This window comes from Quercus robur, chromosome 5 (genome assembly GCF_932294415.1).
Source record: "Quercus robur chromosome 5, dhQueRobu3.1, whole genome shotgun sequence".
Taxonomy (NCBI): domain Eukaryota; kingdom Viridiplantae; phylum Streptophyta; class Magnoliopsida; order Fagales; family Fagaceae; genus Quercus; species Quercus robur.
The window spans coordinates 71,069,946-71,091,941 of record NC_065538.1 but is presented as its reverse complement, the minus strand read 5'-3'; the positions used below and the strand labels follow the sequence as shown (position 1 = coordinate 71,091,941).

General features: G+C 32.9%; 2 protein-coding genes across 3 annotated transcripts; one reads left to right on the top strand and one right to left on the bottom strand.

Moving 5' to 3' along the window:
• The first annotated feature begins 3,406 nt into the window (after nt 1-3,406).
• On the top strand, nt 3,407-9,907 carry LOC126726932 (ras-related protein RABA5a). Its single transcript, XM_050432350.1, has 4 exons — nt 3,407-3,726; nt 7,646-7,808; nt 7,962-8,380; nt 9,360-9,907. Exons 3-4 carry the CDS (start codon nt 8,041-8,043, stop codon nt 9,683-9,685), a joined length of 666 nt encoding a protein of 221 aa, XP_050288307.1. The 5' UTR covers nt 3,407-3,726; nt 7,646-7,808; nt 7,962-8,040; the 3' UTR covers nt 9,686-9,907.
• Nucleotides 9,908-15,679: 5,772 nt separating this feature from the next.
• On the bottom strand, nt 15,680-20,864 carry LOC126726931 (heterogeneous nuclear ribonucleoprotein 1-like). Of its 2 annotated transcripts, XM_050432349.1 has the most exons (6): nt 20,476-20,864; nt 20,236-20,328; nt 20,102-20,128; nt 19,701-19,925; nt 17,291-18,485; nt 15,680-16,149 (listed from the first exon to the last, which is right to left on the bottom strand). In XM_050432349.1, the coding sequence occupies exons 4-6, from the start codon at nt 19,920-19,922 to the stop codon at nt 16,136-16,138; spliced, it is 1,431 nt and encodes a 476-aa protein (XP_050288306.1). In that variant the 5' UTR covers nt 19,923-19,925; nt 20,102-20,128; nt 20,236-20,328; nt 20,476-20,864; the 3' UTR covers nt 15,680-16,135. The 2 variants fall into 2 exon arrangements, with proteins under 2 accessions (XP_050288306.1, XP_050288305.1); XM_050432348.1 differs by lacking the exon at nt 20,102-20,128 and having other exon boundaries at nt 20,476-20,862.
• Between the last annotated feature and the right edge of the window lie 1,132 nt (nt 20,865-21,996).

The window sequence follows — 21,996 nt, the reverse complement described above, 5'->3', positions numbered from 1 at the left end:
CATACAACATTTGGGCTTCAAATAACTGATGAACACTAAAATTAAATCAATTTGAACTAATTGCCACATTGAAAGGGTTTCTAAGAAGATTTTGTTTTTGGGGGGGGGGGGGGGGGGGGGGGGAACAATTATGCAGCTTTTAAATCTACTCCTCCTAATTGATATCCTGAAACTCCTCCTAGAACTCCTCTAAACTTCCAAACAACAATATATTAGAAATCATACATTCACAAAATGGTCATAGCGTTCATAATCAATTACTGTTACATACTCTTAAGGAATCAAATGTGTTAATGTGTAATATACTATGGGCCTTAGTCCCACCTTATTTACTTGTACATCACACATACTTGTACTGCACACTCTACCTCCTATATAAAGGCACTCATATATATTTTACTACTGTCATATACAATACTATTGATTCAGTATTTCTAACATGGTATCAGAGTCATCTTCCTGTGGCCATGGTATCAAAGCTACCTCATAGTTCTTGGCCCTCCTCCATCTTGGATGGCTCAAAATTAATTTTGATGTTGAGACTAGACCAAGTAACTCCCTCCTTGCTACTATTTATCAAGATCACGTAGGTAAATTTATCCATGCATTGACTAATTCAGATGTCAGCGAAGATCTTCTTTGGGCAGAAACTCTACAAATTTAGTTGTTTCTTCTATACACAACTTGGGTTTGAACAATTTAATCATTGAATGTGATGTGTTAAATATTATAGAAATCATACATAACTCCCCGGTCACTCATTCCACATTGGGCAATCTCTTCCATCATAGGCAGCATATATGATATATCAATAAGATCCCCAAATCGTTTAATTGATGTTCTATTTCCATTATTGTAAAGCCAATTATGCAACCCATGGCCTTGTTGCTTGGGTCCCTTTCATGTCCATGTTTTGGATGCAGAAATTAGTATATGGGTAGGATCCTGGACTCTCTTCTTCAATCCAAGTGATCCAATCCAACTTACGCAACTATGGTAGTTTGAAAAAAATGTGTTTTAAACTTGTAAATTTGAATTAGTTTAGATTTTAGGGCTTAATTTAAAATTGTTATTTTGATTAATTTTGGTATTTTGAGATAATTTTGAAGGAACTGGGCTCAACTATGTAAATGATTATAGTTTTACTAAATAATGGGCTTAAATTGTTTCATACCTTATAAGAAAATTGGACTTTCATAAGCAATTTACACATTATTTTCAATATATTATTATAATTTACATAGTACATCTAAATTATATTTTAAATTCATCAAAATTAATTCTCAAAATACCAAAATGCTAATCCACCAAAAAAATAAAAATCTAGGCCCTTTGTTTCATTCAATTTCGGACCACTTTCATAAAGCTGTTGTTATTTAGATTTTTCAAATCTAGTTTGTAGTTTCTTCTAAAAAAAAAGTCTGGTTTGTAATTTTTTTTTTAGAGACTTTCTACCTATGATATCCACTCTTGATCTAGTTTGTAATTTTGTTTTGCTTTTGTTTTAACTCAAGCTATGAATAAAGAGAAAGAGGCATTCAATGGAAAATAATAATAATAATTAAAGCCCACGTCTTATATAAAATAAAAATTCCCTTTTTGTTTTTGTTTTCCTAATCCAAGCCCAAAGTCGTGACTCATGGGTTGACAAGAATGTAATAAAACCCAATAACTATCTTAATAAATGAGATGTCAATTGTGAGCACAGTTGGTAAAATTGCTTCAATTTTGGGTTTAAACATGCCGACACAAAAAAATTAATTAGTTTCTTAATTTAATGATATAGAGAAATTATCATAAAGCGAACATTATAGGTTAAAATTTTATTGAGTCTTAAACTCTTAATGTGCGTTTGACATCAACTTATTTAGATTTTTGCTATAAGTGTGTTAAAGTATGCTTGCACAAAAAAAAAAAAAAAAAAAAAAAAAAAAAAAAAAAAAAAGAGATTGTCAAGAGCTGTGGATAAGAAGTTGTATTAAACACTAGATTAGCTCATAACTCATTAAGTTTTGTTTGTTTTGACATTAATGTTTCTAAAAAATGACTCATTTTTCAATTTTGTTTTTAATTAAAAAAAAAAAAAAACTTTCACATTTTCCTATTTTGGCAATCACCTTAAAAATCAGATAGAATTGTATTCAATAGTTTCCATATTACCTCTTAACTTCTTTATTTAGCAAGAAGTGAAATAGAGTTGTTTTGCATAAAATTTTAGTGGAAAATAATCTCTAAAAATAAGTTATATCTTTAATAGGGATTTTAGTTGACTAAAAAATAGTTTTCATTTGACTTTTTTTTTTTTGATGCTATCAAATATTGAAAAATACAAAAAACTATTTTTATAATAGATTTTCTAGAGAAACAAATGCAAGTATTGTCGGCTCAAACTACTCAGATCACCAACCCAACTCACTCACTCACCTAGATCATTACTCAAACCTTATTTATTGAACTCAAAACTGCTTCACCCTTAGTTGCTTAGAGAAATCGTACTTGATCCATAAAAACATTTGAAATTTCTTTTTTCAAAGATAACGTGGGATGCATTGCTTTGAATTTATGTTTATTTCTTTGGAAATTTTGGTCCACTGACTTATTTGCTCAATGATTGCATTTGCTCTTGATGATTGTGATTTTTCTTCATTATGTTTGAAGATGTGTTTAATGGTTTCTTCTTTATTCATCAACATTTATATAAATATTAACTAACACTATTTTTGAATTTTTTTTTTATTTAATACTATTTTTGAAATCCACTTAAAATGTTAAAAAGCTAATAAAATCCAAACCATCCATTTAAGACCAACTATTAATCTGGTTAGTGTTTTACTAACTATATATAAATTTCCATTAAAAAAAAAAACTATATATAAACTTCCCTAAATACTCTAAAACATTATAATAAATATATAGATTTGTTTTTTGGTTGCTTAAAAAATTTTAATATGGGAATCCACCTCTCCAATAAATTAGGGTAAAACCACCAACTGTGATTTCTTTCAGACTTTGCAAAAATGAGAGTTTAAAAAAGAAAGAGTAAATTGCAAATTATACCATTAAAGTTTGGGAGTGTTGTGATTTTATACCCTGAAATTACAGAATTTGCATTTTACTCTCTAAATTTTGAGAGTGTTGGATTTTATACCTTAACGCTTCAAAATTTGAATTTTACCTCCCTAAAGTTTGAAAGTGTTTAAATTTACATTAAAAAAAAAAAAAAACAAAAAAAACACTTGACATGGAGCGACCCGTGAAAACGTTTTGTATCCAAATCGACCAGCATTGACCCCGGACTGGGTTTGTTAAAGTCGCCGGAGCGAACGAGTCGGTTTTCGAAACTTAAAAATTAAATAAAAATAATTCTAAATTTTTAAATAACGCAGGCTCTCTTTTTTTTTTTTTTTTTGAGAGAGAGAGAGAGAGAGGAAAATCATCAATAGTCGCTCGATGTGGCCCAGCCTGGCTAATGCCTAATTGCTTCCCCCGTTTAGCCTGACTCTCATTTTCTAACAATTTAATCCCCCTATTTATTATCATCAATATATATATTAACATTTATTTTCCAGTCAATTAATTTTTATAATAATAAATCATAATATTATTATTCCAAATTCCAATTCCAATAGTAGATCCTGTATACCGCCAGAGAGTTCCGAGGGTTTTGTACACATAAAAATCTGAGAGACAAAATCAGGCATTTGGAGGAGGCCCCCACTCAATCAGGTATGTCATTCTCTCTCTCTCTCTCATTCATGGAATTTGATTCTTTCTTTGTTGTCGCTGTAGATTCCAACGCTCCAATACAAAAGCCTTTTTTTTTTTTGGTTCGGAGATATTAATGTAGGATTAATGCCATCTGAATTGTGTTTGTGTTGAGAACTCTGCAATCAGATCTCTAGAAAAATAGTTTTAGGATTTTTTTTTTTTTTTTTTTTTATTGTTTTGCTATTTGAGATCAAATCATTAATCATGGCCCTTTAGGTTTTTCATTTTTTAGTTTTTATTTTTTTTAGGTGCTGATTTATGTTCTGCCAAGGCTCCAATGAAATTTAAATTTATAGATTGCTCTTGTGAAAAATTGATAAGTGGGAGTTTATGTAGTATGGAGTGAAGAACATTTTTTTTTTTTTTGGTTTTTGATTAGAATATGGAGGGAAGAACCTATCAAGGTGATAGTTTGTATAGATAGAGACCAACTGCTTCAAAATAAACCAGAATAACAACCTGCATTGTCTTTTTAGCCTTCCAACTACTAATTCACTAGAATGTTTTACATTTAAAACATAAAGAGAAACCATGTGGGGGGCAAAAAAAAAATACGAACTTGACTTTAAATTAGAGGCGACTTTGGCTTTTGGTTTTTGGTATAATTTTCTTTTATTGAAATTTCTGCATGAATTTGTCGATTTTCCTTTTAACTCATTGTGACTGCTGAGTGTTCTGGTGAATATTTATCAATGAATTGTATTGTTGGAGGACTATTTTAGGGAATCAAGCATGTGTGCTTGTGTGGGCTTAGTAGGAAAATTTATGGTTTTGGGGTTTTTTATGACTAGAGAAAGGCTTCAGGGATTGCATAAGGAACTGGGTTTGTAAAATATAGGATTTCAAGTGCAAAAAGGGGGTTGAAACAAAGAATGATAGGGTTGCAGGAATTTTGTACAGTGATTGTGTTTGGGATTTTAAGGTGTTTTAATAGGCTTTATTATAGTATTTACACATGATCTTTATAAATAATTTAAAACCTTATATAAATTTATTATATTTTATTTTATGATTTATTTGATTTAATAAATAACTTCACAAATATGTGTATAATTACTGAATAATACTATGGAATAATACCTAAATTTATTATATTTATGTTTATGACCATATTCATATTTTGTTTATATTTCTATTTCTTTTTTTAATCATAATTTTATAAAAATTTTAAATGAAAATTTCTATTTTACCAAAAATAAAGATTGACCATTCACGAATTCAAAGGAATAGTTAAGCCCTATGGAATATCTATTTTGTAGGAATAAGGATAACCAAATGGTCCAAATGACTAAGTAACTATTCCACTTGAATAGCTATTCTAATCCATGTGCTATTTTGTGTATAAGGGAAAAAGTGTATGCTTAGGGGTTGAGAAAGGGAAGGAAAAGACAGAATTTTGGGGCTGTTAACTGTAACCCTTGGAAGAGAGAGAGAAATAAACATGCATTCCTAAATAAAGAAATGGTTCTATTATCTGTTTCTTTGAATTCTTAAGCATATTAATTTAGATTCTTAGATGTCAACTTCCTTTTAGGACTAGGACTCAGTATTTTGAATTTTTTACTAATAAACTAAAGTCTTATTAAAATTTAATGAAATACTGACTTGGCTCAGAGAAATAAACCCAAGACAATTGAAAACTTATAAACTCATAAAACTTGATTGGACTGATTCACAAGATTGCATAAACAGGTTTATTTCTTTTTTTTTGATAAGTAATACGAGAACTATTATTAATAAGAAAAAATGACAAGTACAAGTTGTTCATGATGATGAACAACAAGAAACAAATAAAACAAACAACAAAACAAAAGAGAGGGAGATCAGAAAGATAATCTAAGGGAAAACATAAACTCTGGAAGAGACGAAGAATCAGTAAAGCCTCAACAACGAGACCACTCAAAAAGACTATGCTGGCATAAAACCTTTAACTCATCCAACGTCTTCTCCCTGTTCTTAAAGGAGTGACGATTTCGTTCTAACTAGACTATCCACATTAAGCACCCTGGAATCAAATTCCAAATATTTGAGTTATGCTTCCCAAGCCACTGATACCAACAAGATAACAATCCCGCCACCGATCCTGGCATAACCCAATGAATACCAAAAGCCTGAAGCATGAAGGTCCATAAGGTGTGTGTAATAGGACAATGAAGTAGAAGATGGGCTACCAACTCCCCATCACAACCAGATTTATTTCTCACTACAAAAGTAACTGTAACTTGTGGATCATACTCTTTTGCTTGGTTCAAGAGTTGTAGACTATGATAAGAAATAAATATTGTAATCTATACACAACAATAGCAAGGCCTTAGTCCTAAATGTTTTTTTGGGTCAGCTACGAATCCTCAACAGATTAGTCAGCATGAGCCACATGTTACCTTTATAAAATAAATAAAAATCTAAATTCAAAACTGATTTAATCCTATACTACTTACGACTCAATTCATTAAACCATGCATGCTTCACATCCATCAGACATGGCTTAAGGGCCTCACGCACACCCAAAAAAAAAAAAAAAATCTCTATTATACGTTACCCAAATTGAGTCACATTTACAAACAGTAACTAATTCTGTTTTCTCCATTATCATTTGGGTAGGCACATTTCTCAGGCTTGCTTGAAAGGTTAAAAAAACAGAGTTTTGAAAGAGGGAGGGGGGGGGGGGGGGGGGGGGATAAGAGAGTGATGCTAATAATCATGCCAGCCTGCAGTCTTAGAATACCATGTAGGAGGGAGATGCTTGTAATCTCTCTTTGTGTGAGTCTGGCTGTCTCTTTCTCCTCCAATTTAATGTTTAGTGGGGCATGATTGTGACTTATCAAAAAATGTTTAGTGGGGCATGACTGGTTTGAGTACTTCTTTGCCAGATTGTAAGAGCACACAGTTGTTTGCGTATTGAGATTTTATCCTTAATATTTGTTTTATCAAATATCTATCTCCAGTCGTATGCTTGTTCTATGACTACAGTTTAATCATGACAGCCAGATCTCTGACTGCTCATTTCATTAATTTTTGAATGGAGGAATGTGATGAAATCAATTGTTAACAACTTATTATTGTTTTGGGTTCAAGTAATAGCCCAGTGGTAATGGTGCCTCATGTCTGTCTTTCAAATTCTTCTTGTGATACAATGTCTTTGCAATAGCCGATGAGCTCTTCCTACTTCCATAAGAAAGGGTAGAGGGCAAGGTCATGGGTTCAAAACTCATTGGGCTTTTATGTAACTTAAAAATAAAAAGAAAACAACGTTTTTGCAGTAATAGTCTCACTGTTATTCATAAACATAGCTGAACTTTAAAGCACTAAGTGATTGGGTCAGTTGAAGGTGAATCCTGAATCAAGGTTAGAGTAGTGATTATATCACTTTTTTCTCTTAAAGGGCCAAAATGCTTTGGAAAATGCTTCCTGTTTTCCCAACTCTTGCTATGAATGCCGGAAAATATGAAGATACATCATGCAGGCATAATAGATACTGTCACATACATAATCTCTGTTCTTCTTCTGCTTTTTCTTTTTTAAAAGATAGTTTTGTTGCTTTGCTTATACATTTTCAGCTTCTGGCTGTCAGTCCATATGATCACTACATACGATAAATTTATATTAGTAGTATCTGTTTGGCACAAACTTATATGGCCTCGCTTTTTTGCTGATTTTTTTTTTCCCTGAAAGTTGGTTAAAATATGGTTGTACTTAGAAAAAGTGAGTCTTTAAAAATTTGTGCATGACCAAATAACCTAAAAAGCTGAAAAGAAAATGCCAATGCCAAAAAGAAACACACAGCCTTAATTTTTGTACACCCATAAAGTAGGCAACAACATTACAGATTACCTCCAGAGGAGGTTTTGTAGATTCTTATGCTTTCTTGACAATGCAGGGACTTTGAAACTGTGTCATTTTGCTTAAAGGGGCAGATTGGAATTTGACATAAGAAAGCTCCGGATAGATTTACATCAGTGGCAAGAAGCTGAGGGTGGAGTTGGAAGTTACAAAATTTATCATACCCATCACCCACCAAAAATGTTAGCTCCAGATGATAGGTATTTGATTAAATTCTAATTTATGCTGCATCTGAGTAATTACAGAACTGCAATTTGGTGCTTTATGTTACCTTCCAGGTTTCCTTTTCAGCTCCTGGTCTCTTTTTATCTCTAATTCCTTTTCCTTGTTTAAATAATTTTGTTATTTCTTAGGTAGTGTTGTGACCCAATATCTAGAGGGATGCTCATGTAATATGGCTTTATAGAGTGGCAATTGTTTGAAGGTTGGAAAATGGCTTTTTATTCAGAGGAAGAAAAAACAGAGGATTACCTTTTCAAGATTGTTTTAATTGGTGATTCAGCTGTTGGGAAGTCAAATTTGCTTGCAAGGTTTGCTAGAGATGAGTTCTACCCTAATTCAAAGTCAACTATAGGAGTAGAGTTCCAAACCCAAAAGATGGATATCAATGGAAAGGAAATCAAGGCTCAGATTTGGGACACAGCAGGTCAAGAGCGGTTCAGGGCTGTTACATCTGCATATTATAGAGGTGCAGTTGGAGCTCTTGTGGTGTATGACATCAGTAGACGCCAGACATTTGATAGCATTGGCAGATGGCTAAATGAACTTCAAAGTAAGAATAGTACTTTGTTTTGATGTTTGGTTCCTCTCTCTCTGGTTTCTTTTTTTTTGAGGAAGCCTGTTCGTTCAATTAGGGAACTTTATTGTTGTAATTAAATGACATCACTTGCATTTAAGTAAATTCCATTTAGAAATGGGCAGTGTGGGGTGTATTTCTTAATCCCACCCCACCCACACACCCCCCACCCCCCCCCCCCCCCCCCCCCCCCCCCCCAAATCCCCTGCCAGCAAAAGTTGCCCTCCAAACCTGTTCCATACATGAAGTGCGGGAACATATTTATCCCCATCTCAATACCCCTCTTTGAGTAGCCTTGGCCCTCAAGCTGCTAATCCAACAAAGTGATTTTATTTCAAGCAGAAAATAAGCTTAAAGTATCAACGTGTAGAAATTCAAGAACAAAAGAAGATTAAAAAAAGAGAAATGAATAGGATATGAATATGTGATGGATATTGTCAGTAATGTGCATCAGAAATTTTATAGGATTTAAACTCTTGTATGATTGGGAATATATTTAGTCATATGACAATTTAGAGGTAAGATTCTAAATGTATTCAAGGAGGGGTGGGTTTGGGTGGTGGCCTTCTTAACCTACCCTATTGCCATGCCATCCCTACTAATGATCCCATTTTACATGTGCATTCAAAGGCTGTGATTCTGAATTGTGAATTGTATTATTTCACTTTTCTTTTTTCCTGAGATCCCTATTTACTCCTTACAACTTGTCAGATTCTAGATGGATTTAGGAAATGGGTCTATAATGATGGGTTCCATTCCTTTGCAATGCTTCTGTAACAATTGTTGTTTGTACTCTTTTTGATCAGTGATAGTTGTTTGTACTCTGGTGGCTACATTAGATCATCTTGCACTGAGAGAGAGAAAAGAAAGAAAGAAAGAAAGAGAATATTATCTTGCATTTTTTCTTTAAATCGGATTAACTGAGGATTGATTGGGTGGTTCTGCTGCTGAACAGCTCACTCTGATATGAACGTAGTAACTATACTTGTTGGCAACAAGTCTGATCTTAAGGATGCCAGGGAGGTTTCCACTTCTGAAGGAAAGGCCTTGGCAGAAGCAGAGGGCTTGTTTTTCATGGAAACATCTGCTCTTGATTCCTCCAATGTAGCTGCTGCTTTTCAGACAATTGTGAAAGAGATCTATAACATATTAAGCCGGAAAGTTATGATATCTCAAGAGCTCAAGAAACAGGATCCTACCTGGATGGGAAATGGAAGAACTGTGGTTTTACAGGGTGAAGCATCCGTAGAGCCTAAAAAAGGTTGGTGTTGCTCATTTTAGACCTACACTAGTTAGATTTGCTCTTTTATTGGTTTTCCATTCCAGTCAGGTATCCCACATTTCTAATTCTCCATGTGACCAAATTTCTTGAGATGTTAAATGAGTAAAATTCATCTTCACTTGTTCTTGATTGAGAACGGTTGAAGAGAAATTAGAGTAGACATGTAAATGACCTGAAGGGGGATTAAGAAAATCATATTATACGATGTTCAAATTCTACTACTGTGTTGTGCTTTATTTCGCATTAGGTGGTCCTCAAAACTGAGTTTGATTCTTTTTTTCCTTTTTATTTTTTACCCTCTATCACATTATAATTGTCTTTCTAATTGCCAATAAACACAAATGGTGTTTCATCCCCTGTTAAGATTAAGGTGAAGGATGAGATGGTGAGAATCATATTTTGTATGTAGCCATGTAGGTAATTTATGTTGTGTCGTGACACACAAATAATATAGACAGTATGGACCCTTTTCCCTCGTATAACACTGGTGTTATTCTTGTATGCTCGTAATAAGAATAGAATGAACTTTTAAGAATATGCATGTACTCAGCCAAAAAAATTGTTCAGGATAATTAGAAATTTGTGCAGTAAAAATCAATCGATATAACTGGAGTCTTAAAATTCTTGGAGATTGGCACAACACCAATTTTTCAGCATGCCGACCAAAAGCTCCACCCCATCTAATCTTTTCCAGTGTGACCCTGATTCACATGAATTACATCATCTTTTGTTGTTGTTAGAGAATGCATGAATCACATCATTTCATTTGCAAGTATTAACTTATAATCATTAGTCATTAAACGACGTGGACAATTCGAGCGCTCAATGAAAATAAAAGTCAATGTAGTCATGTGTTTGAATTTAATTGAAAAACTTGATATATTGGACTTGCGTTTTACCCAAGATGATATAACATAAAACCTTATCATTGCTAATGTATCACTTCGAAGACTAATATTTTACTAGACGTGAGACCCATCTGTAAAACCAGAGAATAGTTCTAACTGTCATAAGCAAAACGAAGCAAGAAATGGTGTCGCTTTGGTAACAAGATTTCAGAAAAAAATATGAAACGATGTTGCAGCCACTTATCTATTCCATTGAGCTCTATGAGTATATAAACAGAGACTCATTCTTGTAATCATATTAATCTTCAGTAATACAATTCCTAATTCTTAGCCATAGATATTTTCTACACAATTCTGATATTCTTTGCACCATCAAGTGGGTGCATTGTATATACCTGCACTATCTTCAATTGTAGGCGCCAAACTCCATTGCCCCTGCCCTTTCCTATTCATTGCTAATTAAAAACTTAATTATTATTTTTCCATAATGTAAGACATACGAGGCTCACTATTTCAAAAAACAAAGACGTGGTCTCTTGTCCTCTAAATGTATATTTTTTACCCTTCCAAGAAATTAATATGAATCAGGAATTCGGTTTAGATATATTTAAAGTAAAAATAAAGTTCCAAAAATAAAAATTGGGAATAATTATACAAAGGAACTATTTTTTTACTAGCAAATTTCAAGTATGCTAAATAGTAAATACTATGAAGGCTCTCTCTCTCTCTCTCTCTCTCTCTCTATATATATATATATATATATACAAACACACTAAAGGTGGTATAGTTTTAAGTTTTGGTCCATGTATCCTCAGGGCATAACTATAGTTTATTAAATTCTCCATCCCTACCTCTTTCCCCCACTCTCTAACCAAAAGAAGCAACGAGAGATTAGCACATCATAAATCACCATGAAGAATCCTTGACAGCCACACAAACTTGAGATACAGGTTTTGAAGATGAATTGGCATTCTCAATTTATGTGCTCTCAGAAGAGGAGCCTCTAAGGGTAGAGAGTACTAGCAATATAATTCACAAACCGCGAAATGAAAATTGATTGGCAAAAATACAAAACTGACCCTTTAACTTTCGGTCTTTTTCATTTCAGTCCTAACTTTCAGTTTTGTCATTTCAGTCCTCTTACTTTTAATTGTTGTCAATTTGATATTCCATTAAACTCCAGTTATGTCCTGCTGTTAATTAAGCCAAAACTACATTGTTTTGGCTTTTTTTTTTTTTTTTTTTAATAAATTTCAGAATTTAAAGAAAATTAAAAAAAAAACTGATATTAGAAAAAAAAAAAAAACCAAGCCACGCCCAAATCACTCGCTGGTAAATTTCCTACATACTTCTCAAACTCAAACCAAATCCACCACATTGTAAACCCAATACACAACAACAACAAAACTCTCACTACCACTTTCAGGAAACTAGCTACTCATCAATCTCTCACAAAAAAGTTTCAGCTTTCTTTCCACCATTTCATGCCAAGATTCAATCTTTCAACATCCCATCTCTTCCAATGTCCAAGAACACTCCTAAAACTAAAGAAGACAATGGAACTGACCCTGACCCAAGATTCAATCTTTCAACATCCCGTCTTCAGCAAAACCCATGAAACTACCACACCCACAAAAATGCTCCGTCCGCCCTCTATTCAGCACTCTCCTCCTCATAGTCTTCGCCGCCACCGCCAGCTTCCGCACCGTGCTCCGCCGCGCCGACGTCAACCTCAGCCTTAGCGCGTGGTCCCCGCAAAAGAAAACCCATGTCCTCAACTTCAACTCCACCGAGGTTTTATCGGTGTTGGTTGCAGTTTCAAACTGGGTTTTCATCACATAAATGTTTTTTTTTCTTTTTAATTTTCTTTAAATTCCGAAATTTATTAAAAAAAAAAAAAAAAAGCCAAAACAGCGTAGTTTTGGCTCAATTAACGGCAAAACATAATTGGAGTTTAACGGAAATACCAAATTGACAACAATTGAAAGTTAGAGAACTGAAATGGCAAAACTAAAAGTCAGAGGACTAAAATGAAAAAAAATTAAAAGTTAAAGAGTCAGTTTTGCATTTTTGTCAAATTGATTCATTTTCTAACACAGAAAATAGGATTACAGTGTAAACAGTGGTCTACACGGAATGTGGTTGGCTGCCCTTAAAATCTTCTCATGATACCAATGTTGGTTAAAACTTAAAAGTTTATCTTCTAGCCATTTTTTTTTTTTTTGACTTATTTTATTAATTAAGCTTGTAAATTTTTCTTTAAATTAGTTTAGAAAAATCTCTTCTAATCCATTTTATGATGGTTTGTAATATTACTCACATATATTAAATATCATGACTTATTAAATCATTTAAATAAGTCATTTGATCATTAATTAGGTGTTGATAGCTATTTTTGCTAATATTGTTAAAGCCCAATGCAAAGCAAAGCCTAACCCTTTCTGGGCCCATTACACACATTTTCTAACGTTCTTCATTCTTTTATGTGTACCCCAAGCACATGCAATTTAAATGGAGATTAATGGGAGTATGGTTTGGAAGTACGATTAAAGACTATTTGGGTTTTTTGCATGACCCCAAAGCATAGATCTTGCCAAGTCAAGTGGGTGGGCCACTTTCATGCATATGTCATCTTTTATGATCTATTCTATGTGAATAAAGGGCACAACTTAACCTATTTTAGTTTAAGTTAATAAATTGATTTGAAGGGAAATTGTGTTCTAGTTTATTTTGATCATATAAAATCATAAAAATAAGTTGGGCTTGATTGTATTGCACCTAGAAAATGTTATAGCTACTACTAATTTGAGGATTCTGGCATTTTACCCTTAATTTTTTTTTAAAATTGGCAATATGCCCCTATTTGCAAACTATATAGAAGCGTGCCCCTGTTTCGATACTCGATTATCCTAAAATCAAGTTCAATTAAATACTCGATTTGTATAAAATCGAGTTATGCCCGATCAAACTTAAAAAAATATTTTTTTAAAAAAAAATTCCATAGAAACTCGAGTTCCATGCAAAAAAAAATTTTATAAGTGTAATTGCCCATATTCAGGGGGCCCTATAGTGGCGTTTTTAATCCCTATAGTGACGTTTTTAAGCCCTATAGTGACGTTTTTAAAACCTTATAGCGGCGTTTTCCTGCAAATTTTTTTTTACAAGTGTGATTGGCCCATATTCAGGGTGCTCTATAATGGCGTTTTTAAGCCCTATAGTGACGTTTTAAGGCCCTATAACAGCGTTTTCCTGCAAAATTTTTTTTATAAGTGTAATCGACCTGTTCTGGGTGCCTATAGTGGCATTTTTAGGCCCTATAGTGACGTTTTAGATCCCTATAGCGGCGTTTTCCTGCAAAATTTTTTATAAGTCCCCATACCAGGTTCAAGGGGCTCTATAGTGGCGTTTTTAGGCCCTATAGTTCCTTGCTTTTTTTTTTTTTTTTTTTTTTTTTGTTTTATTCGGCATAACTCGATTTTCTACGAATCAAGTATTTCATTGAAACTCGATTTTAAGGTAATCGAGCATCGAAACAGGGGCATATCCCTATATAGTTTCGAAATAGGGGCATATTGCTAAATTTTTTAAAAATTAAGGGCAAAAAGCTAGAATCTCCCTACTAATTTACTCTAAAAGGTTTGCACATTGATGTGCTAGTGAATATAATTAATGACATATCAATATTATAATAAGAAGAAAGTTTAGCTACAAAATTGGTTGTAGCCAAGACTACAACTTTACTTAATAAAATAAATATTACTATATATTTTGAAAATCTAACCGTTGAATTATATGTTCTTTGCACTCTTAATACACATGTCAAATTTTGTGTCAATTTGATATTATTTACTATATGATCTATAAGTTTATATTTTATGTATAATTTTAAATTACAAAAACTTGCAATTTAAACAATTTATTGATGACTAGCTATTGATCTTTAATTTTCTAGAAATTTTGCAAGTATAAAAGATATATGAAGAATATGTAATCAAATGGTGGATTTGTCAAAATTCACCTCCAATAAAAAGATATTAAGTAAAGTTATAGTTTTACGCTATAACTAATTTTGTAGCTAAACTTTGTTCTTATAATAAAAAAATCGTTTAGTTTTTACAACTAATGTAAACTTTGGTTATATATGTATATAATCAAAGTTTACATTAGTTTGTAAAAACTAAGAATTATATACCAAATTTTCATAACCATAATGACATAATATCATAATAAATTTCACAACTGCTAAGATATTAGATTATGATTAAAGTACAATGAAAGTGGTGTTAGAAATAATCCATGTGAACGTGATATTGCACTAATCACAATTTGCCACATTAACAAGTTGTGAAATTCGATATACTATAACATTGTTGAATTTGTAATATCCCTTACATCACTTTTTTATGTCAAAAAAAAAAGTAGTTTCAATTTTTTTCTTTTCTATATACAATTTTTTTACACTTGATAAGCCAAGAAAATAATTTTGTGATGGATACCACTTTGTCAAATTTGTTATATCCGTACAATTACTCTAGTAAAATTACCCTAAAAACTTTAGAATATAATATCCTACAATTCCCATAACCATCATCGATTTCTCTAATGGCCAACGTGGCACATGCCTACGCCTTAACACTGGCCTAAGTTTTAAAGAAAAATGGTAGGGACACTTTCACAAGAAAAATGTAAATGTACTACATAAATCTTGCCAACTAACTTTCTTTAATTTTTTTTTCAATTAATAATAATAATAATAATAACCTAACGTGACAATGTATGCAATGAGCTCCAATTACATGATTAATGAGTGTTACAATTTTTTTTTTTTTTTTTGATTGGTGTTGCATCATTTTGTAAGCTCTATGTGGTAAATTTTGTAAAAAATCCAAGCATCTTTCATTTCAGATATACTAACCACAATCACTAGAAACCAAGTCAACAATATGGGTGTTTCTCAAAAAAAAAGTCAACAATATGGGTGATCTTGGCAAGCATTCAGGGATAATTAATCAAAACCTCCCTCAACAACTAGTAATTTTCTAACTTTTGCACCCTACCAAATCTCAACAATATGACCTCCATGGTTTCCATAAAAGCATGCACATCCTTATAGAGAACAATACGCTGTTAAAATGATACTATGAATAAAGCAAGAGGAGCGGCATTCTCCATTAATGAAGCTTAAAGTTGTTAGGGAAAACTTGCATGGAAACAACATGCCAAAAGACAAGAAACAGCAATTTTGCTGGATATTACAGCAGAAAAAGAAAAGTGGGAAAAAAAATTCTTGCTTGTTTCTGTATTGGCTGTGTCAACATAGATGCATGATACAATAAATCTGTATAAACTCAAAAATCTGATTATACATTTCAAACAAATTCCAAGGAAGAAACCTATATAAACCCAACCTCAAACTGAAAAGAAATCCCTTGTATCTGCTCTATATGAAGAGTTCTTCAATACAGGTGAACCAATTCGCTCTAATCACAATTTTTTGTATACTGTATCTCAGCAAGGAAAATGTACGAAGGTTCACAGTACTTTACCTTCACCAATTACACTTCACCTACAATAATTTTGGACATCCATATCATAATCTTCCTAGGCAGCAATTCCTGTATCAATATTGATCAAAAGCATGTAAATACCACCGAAAAGCATTGAATAACACAAATAATCTTTTTCAAATCAGATTAATAATTGATGGTGTATATAGGTAACTTGTGATTGACATTCAGTGAATAGATGGGTGGTTGGCTGAGAGGGTGTAATATATATACTTTCCATCAGTAGACCAAATTTGATGTGAAGTGCATGTCATAGTCATACACTAACTAATATGGACCAGCACACAAACAACTGAGCTAAATTTCAAACCCAGTTGGCCAACATGATAAACCCATATGCTCTGCTAGCAGATCATCAGCTAACAGAACTAATGCTCAACTGAAATGGCCTAAATTTAAATGTTCCAGTAATAGATAAAGAACGGTACCATATATGGCAGTTAAATTATGAGAAAATTACACTTTACTACCCTAGAGTATACCCCATTTACACTTACCACCTTGGACTTTAAGAATGAATGATTACCACCTAAACTATAACCTGTGCTTCACTTTGCATCCTACTGTCAATTGGGTTGTTAACTTGGACGGAAAAGCATGTCACGTGCGACTCATGTAACCTTTGCATATGTGGCACCACATGAAAAGATTCAATTGCTTCTCTTCAATCCCTTAAAACAAAATTGTTAAACAGATCTAACCATTGCAGTGCCACATAAACTTTGTTTTAAGGGATTGAGGCAATTCATATTTTCATGAGGTGCCACGTATGCATAGGTCACGTGAGTCACACGTGAAAGACTTTTCCGTATAAGTTAACAACCCAATTGACAGTAGGGTGTAAAGTGAAACACAAGTTATAGTTTAGGATGGTAATTGTGCATTCTAAAAGATCATGGTTGTAAATGCAAACGGGGGTATAGTTTGGGGTGGTCAAGTGTAATTGCCCCTAAAATAAACAAAATTATACAATTGATAGGACTCTTCAGCATGATAGAGCCAGAAGCCATGACTGATGCATATGCTCAGAGAAGACAAGTATCATTTATATTGTGAATGTAATAAACCTAGGTTTGACACTATCAATTAACTTTGCTAAGAAGCCTTAAAAACTGATAATAAAAAGCAGAAGATTTAACATTGAGGGGGGGATGGAATAAGGATTATATTCAAAGGAAACAGATCTCACCTCTATTTGATTGTCTATTGTTAACACTATAACCACCAACATAACCACCAGAGTTTTTACTTAAAACATCTGAAGCTGCATTTCCAAACCCATAACCAAGTGAGTCAGAACCCTCTAGCTCTGAAAATGATGATTGCCAAGTAGGCTCCCCATAGAACAGACCTTCATAAATTTCTTCAGAAGCCCCATTGTAACTACCCTTTGATGCAGCATATGATGATGCTGGTGCAACACTGGTTCCACTGTTTCTTCCATACGCAACCCCTCCTGAACCAAAATTGATTTCTCCACTGCCATAACTAAGACTGCCACTACCATAGGTTGAACCAGCACCTCCACCTATACCTGAGTTAAGAGAGGAACTCCAAAGTGCTCCAATATTGTCAAAAGGACCTATTCTAGAATTTGCACTTCCAGAGCCTAGTAAAGCACTAGGATTTGTGGCATTAGTAGCATAATTAAGACTCCCATTCCCCCACAGTGTACGGTTTGATGAACTTAACATTGAATTATTTCCTCCATTGCCCCCACCATATCCAATGGGGTTAACATTCCTATTTGAATTTCCACTATATAAAGGGTTTGATCCCTGTCCAAAGCCAAGATTAGAACTGAGGTTTGCATTTCCCCCGTAGTTTGGACTCAACCCGGGCTCAATATTTGGTCCTGTTCCATATCCAGGACTGAATGGAGGAAATCCACTACGACCAATTGTAACTGGACTAAATCTACCATCCAATCTAAGTCCATACCCCCCAACTGAGCTTGGATTGTATCCCTGATTGTAACCATTAAGGAGGCTAACTCTACTCAGACCATAGTTATGTCCACTCAATTGGCCCCGACTTGGCCCTGGAGATAATTCTTTTGGGACAGCTCGTTTAACTTCAACCAGTTTACCATTGAGTTCATGAAAAGTTTTGTACAACACATTTTCCACTGCTTCCTCAGAGTCGAATGTAATGAACCCAAATCCTCTAGGCCTTTGTGTATTTTGGTCATACATCACCACCACATCTGTAATTGTCCCAAATTGATCAAAGTACTTCTTAAAATCACTCTCAGTGACAGTGGATGCTAAGCCTCCCACAAAAATCTTCTTTGTGCGAGCAGGACCAGGAGACCCTTGAATGCTGCTATTGTTTCTGTTCAGAATGTTCTGATCATCTCTAGGGACAGCTTTTTTTGCTTCAACCTGAGAATAGAAAGCTAAAGAATGAAAACTGAACCAATAAAATCTTACTTATACAATGCAAACAAGAGTGCCTGAAATGTAGAGAAAAACTGAATTCCAATTCAAACTGGATCATTCAGAGTAAAAATAGAAAATAACTTTGGTGTCTGCAAATGCCAACAATGGTATCAGGGAATATAAAGCCTGAATCAAAATCTTGATCTTCATTACTTTTTTCTTGTGCTAATTATTGTGATTTTGCATTACTTAGGATGCTTTAACAGTATGAAGATTAGGCTTAGGCCCGTGGGAGTAACATGGAAAGCATATTGACAAACAACCTTATCTTCTTTCTAAATCATTTTATTTCAAATTACTTAAGCTAACCCTTCCGAGGGTTCCAAAGAATGATTCAGCGACTCAACAAATTGTCCACTGAGCCTTGAATGTATAAGTGACAGTGAAGCATACACATCTGCAAGCAACACTGAACAGTTGTAGGCCTAATTAAACCATCAACACAATAATCAGACAATAATCTTAGTTATATTAATAATTATTTATACTGAACACTCTCCCTGGTCCAAATTTTGTTTAAGACTTCCAAAAGGTCCTTTTTCAATTTTCAACAGATTCAATCTTCATGCAAATGTCATAGTATTGGCACCATCCTATTAGTGTTCCTATAACTGTGCTTACAAACAAATTGACACCCCAAAGAATCTCTCTTAAAATCTTAGCATTTCTTGGAAAAAAATTTCCATCTAAATTTTTTTTTCAGCACTGCTATTCTGATAATCATCTCTCTAGAGATCATTTTACGGCTGACTAAACAATTTCCCAGAATTTCCTGAAGTGGCCAAAAGGCTCTTAATAGTGACAACATTTTGATTCCCTTGTCTTCTCAGGAATTCCTATCTACAGTAAATAAACCTTAAAAAGAAGGGACAAAAAAAAACACAAAGGTTACATCTTTAAGCTTTTAAAATCAATAGAGGACACTGGAAACATCAAGAAGTTGTTTCCAAAATCCCACTTATTGAATCACAATGCACAGAAGAATATTCAAACACGCTTCAATTCTCCAATTGTTAAATGATAAACTCACAAACATAAATCTGAAGTGGACACTCCAATTCATAATGCTAATAGGAAACCAATATAACAGGATAGTTCTAAATGCAAAGTCTCAAAGCGAGCAGAAATATAAATATGAATTCAAACAGACAAACTTACGGTTCTCCCATCGATCATATGCTTTCCCATAACAACTCTTTCTGCAACAGTAGGGTCTACAAAAACAACAAAACCGAAACCACGAGCACGACCCGTAGCCCGATCCTTCATTATCACAGCTTCCACTACTTCTCCAAAACACTGGAAATACTGTCTAAGACGGTCTTCATTTGTGTCCCAAGATATCCCACCAATGAAAAGCTTGCCAGGCTCCATTTCCATATTCTGCAAATCGCTTTCCCACAAGCCCATCAATTAAATTCCCAACACTCAAAAACAAAACGAATTGGTATGAAGATATTCACCTTTTTTAAAAAAAAAATTAATAACAACAAAATTTATCTTCCAAATCAACCAAACTAATTTCAACAAATAAATAAAAGGAAGATAATAACACACACCGGATCTAATCAGCAACACATTAATTACTGAAAAGTGAAAACAAAGTAAAACACAGTCGGAATCCAATGCAACATAAAAAAAAAAAAATCATGTAACAAACATTGTAATGCAGATTAAACAAGAAAAACTGTACCTTTACACAGAAATCTTAGATTCTCTTTTTGTTGAATAAGAAAATGGGTATTCTTGGATTATATCAATAACTTCGTAACATCCACCGATCGACCTGAAATCCAGGATTCCCAAAAACCAAAGCGAAAAAGAGTGTAAATTTAACATTGAATGAGTGAAAGATCCAAAATTCAGAACTTTTTTATATTGGTTAAAAGAAACTGAAAAAGCAGAGCAGTTGCAGCTAAAGAAAAACATATACCACAAAATGAAGAAGACCCAGATAGGAAATTTGACAGAAACTAAGATCTGAAAGGAGGTATAGCAATAAGAAGAAGAAAAGGGGCCTCCTTTTTCTCTCTTTTCTTCCTCTCTGTCTCTCTCTTTACTTGTTTTTTTCAATTACGGTTGATTCAACTTAGTTTATATATATGTAATATGTGGGTGTTATATAGATGAAAGCTATGGCTTAGAACAGAAGAAAGATATATGTGAGAAAAAGAAATAGCATCTGAAATGGGTTTATTATATTATATTTACATATATAGCGCACACAATGAGAGAGAGAGATAATTGGGCAATCTATCCTCTCTCGTGTAAGAAAGTTACAAAGGTGGAGACGATGGAAGGTGGTGACTTCCCAAGTTTACGTTTTGATTTCAAAAATATTAAAAATGTTTCCTTTTTTGTTTATTAGGTGGCCTTTGGACCTTTGGTCTGATCATTCTTATGTTCTCCTCTGATTTTGTGTTTTTTCCACTTATACCCATTGACTTTTAAGTCCTTTTCGATTGCCAACCCAAACAAAATTGTAGTATTCTATAAGTTATTTATTTATTTATTTATTTTATATACTAGATAGAAATTTTACTTTATCCTAATTTATGTGTGTGAAACTCTTTCTTGGAGACTTGTACTCCGACTCTTACCCTTACATTCTACAAGTATTTATACTTGTAAAGTGACTATTGTACCAAGGATGTGAGATATAGTTTAGGGATGAAATATAAACTTTTTAACATTTTAAGAACAAAAAATGAACTTCTAAAAGTTTAGAGATAAAAACAAATATTTGGTAAAATTTAGGAACCAAAATAATATTTTATTAAAAAAAAACATATATATTTATATAGGACAACATGTGCATTAAAATATATATATATATATATATATATTATGGGGTTTGCCCTTAGGGCATATGTTAATAAATTTTTTTAAGAAATTTTTTTTTATAGAAAAGTGAAAGAGTGATTAACTTTTATGATATTTTTTTCAATTTTTTATAAAAAGTTTTCTAAAATTGATGATTAATGTAGGACATATATTAATCGGACCATTATTTTATTTTATTTTTTTAATCATTCATTTAGATCGAAAATGTTTGGCTTTTTTTTATTGATAATTTATTGAGTTTTTTTTTTTTTTTTTTTTTTTTTTTTTTAAGTTATAGGGTTGTACATTTATATAATATGTTTTGAATTCATGACTATACTTTTCATTTTATTTGTGTAGATTGTAGAAGGAGCCAAGAAGAAAAGTTTTTGTATATATATTATAAGATTTTATATTATTACTTCTATGTCATGATTATTATATTTTAACATCATACAAAGAAAATATATAAAATATGGGCGAGATTCTATCTTAAATTCCTTATTTAATGACAAAAATATTTTTCAACTATATACTTTTACATATAGAACTATAGAAGTAACAAAATTCAAAATAAGGAAAAAGGATTTAGATTGTTTGGTGCTGCTAATAATTATGGACTTAATTCTAA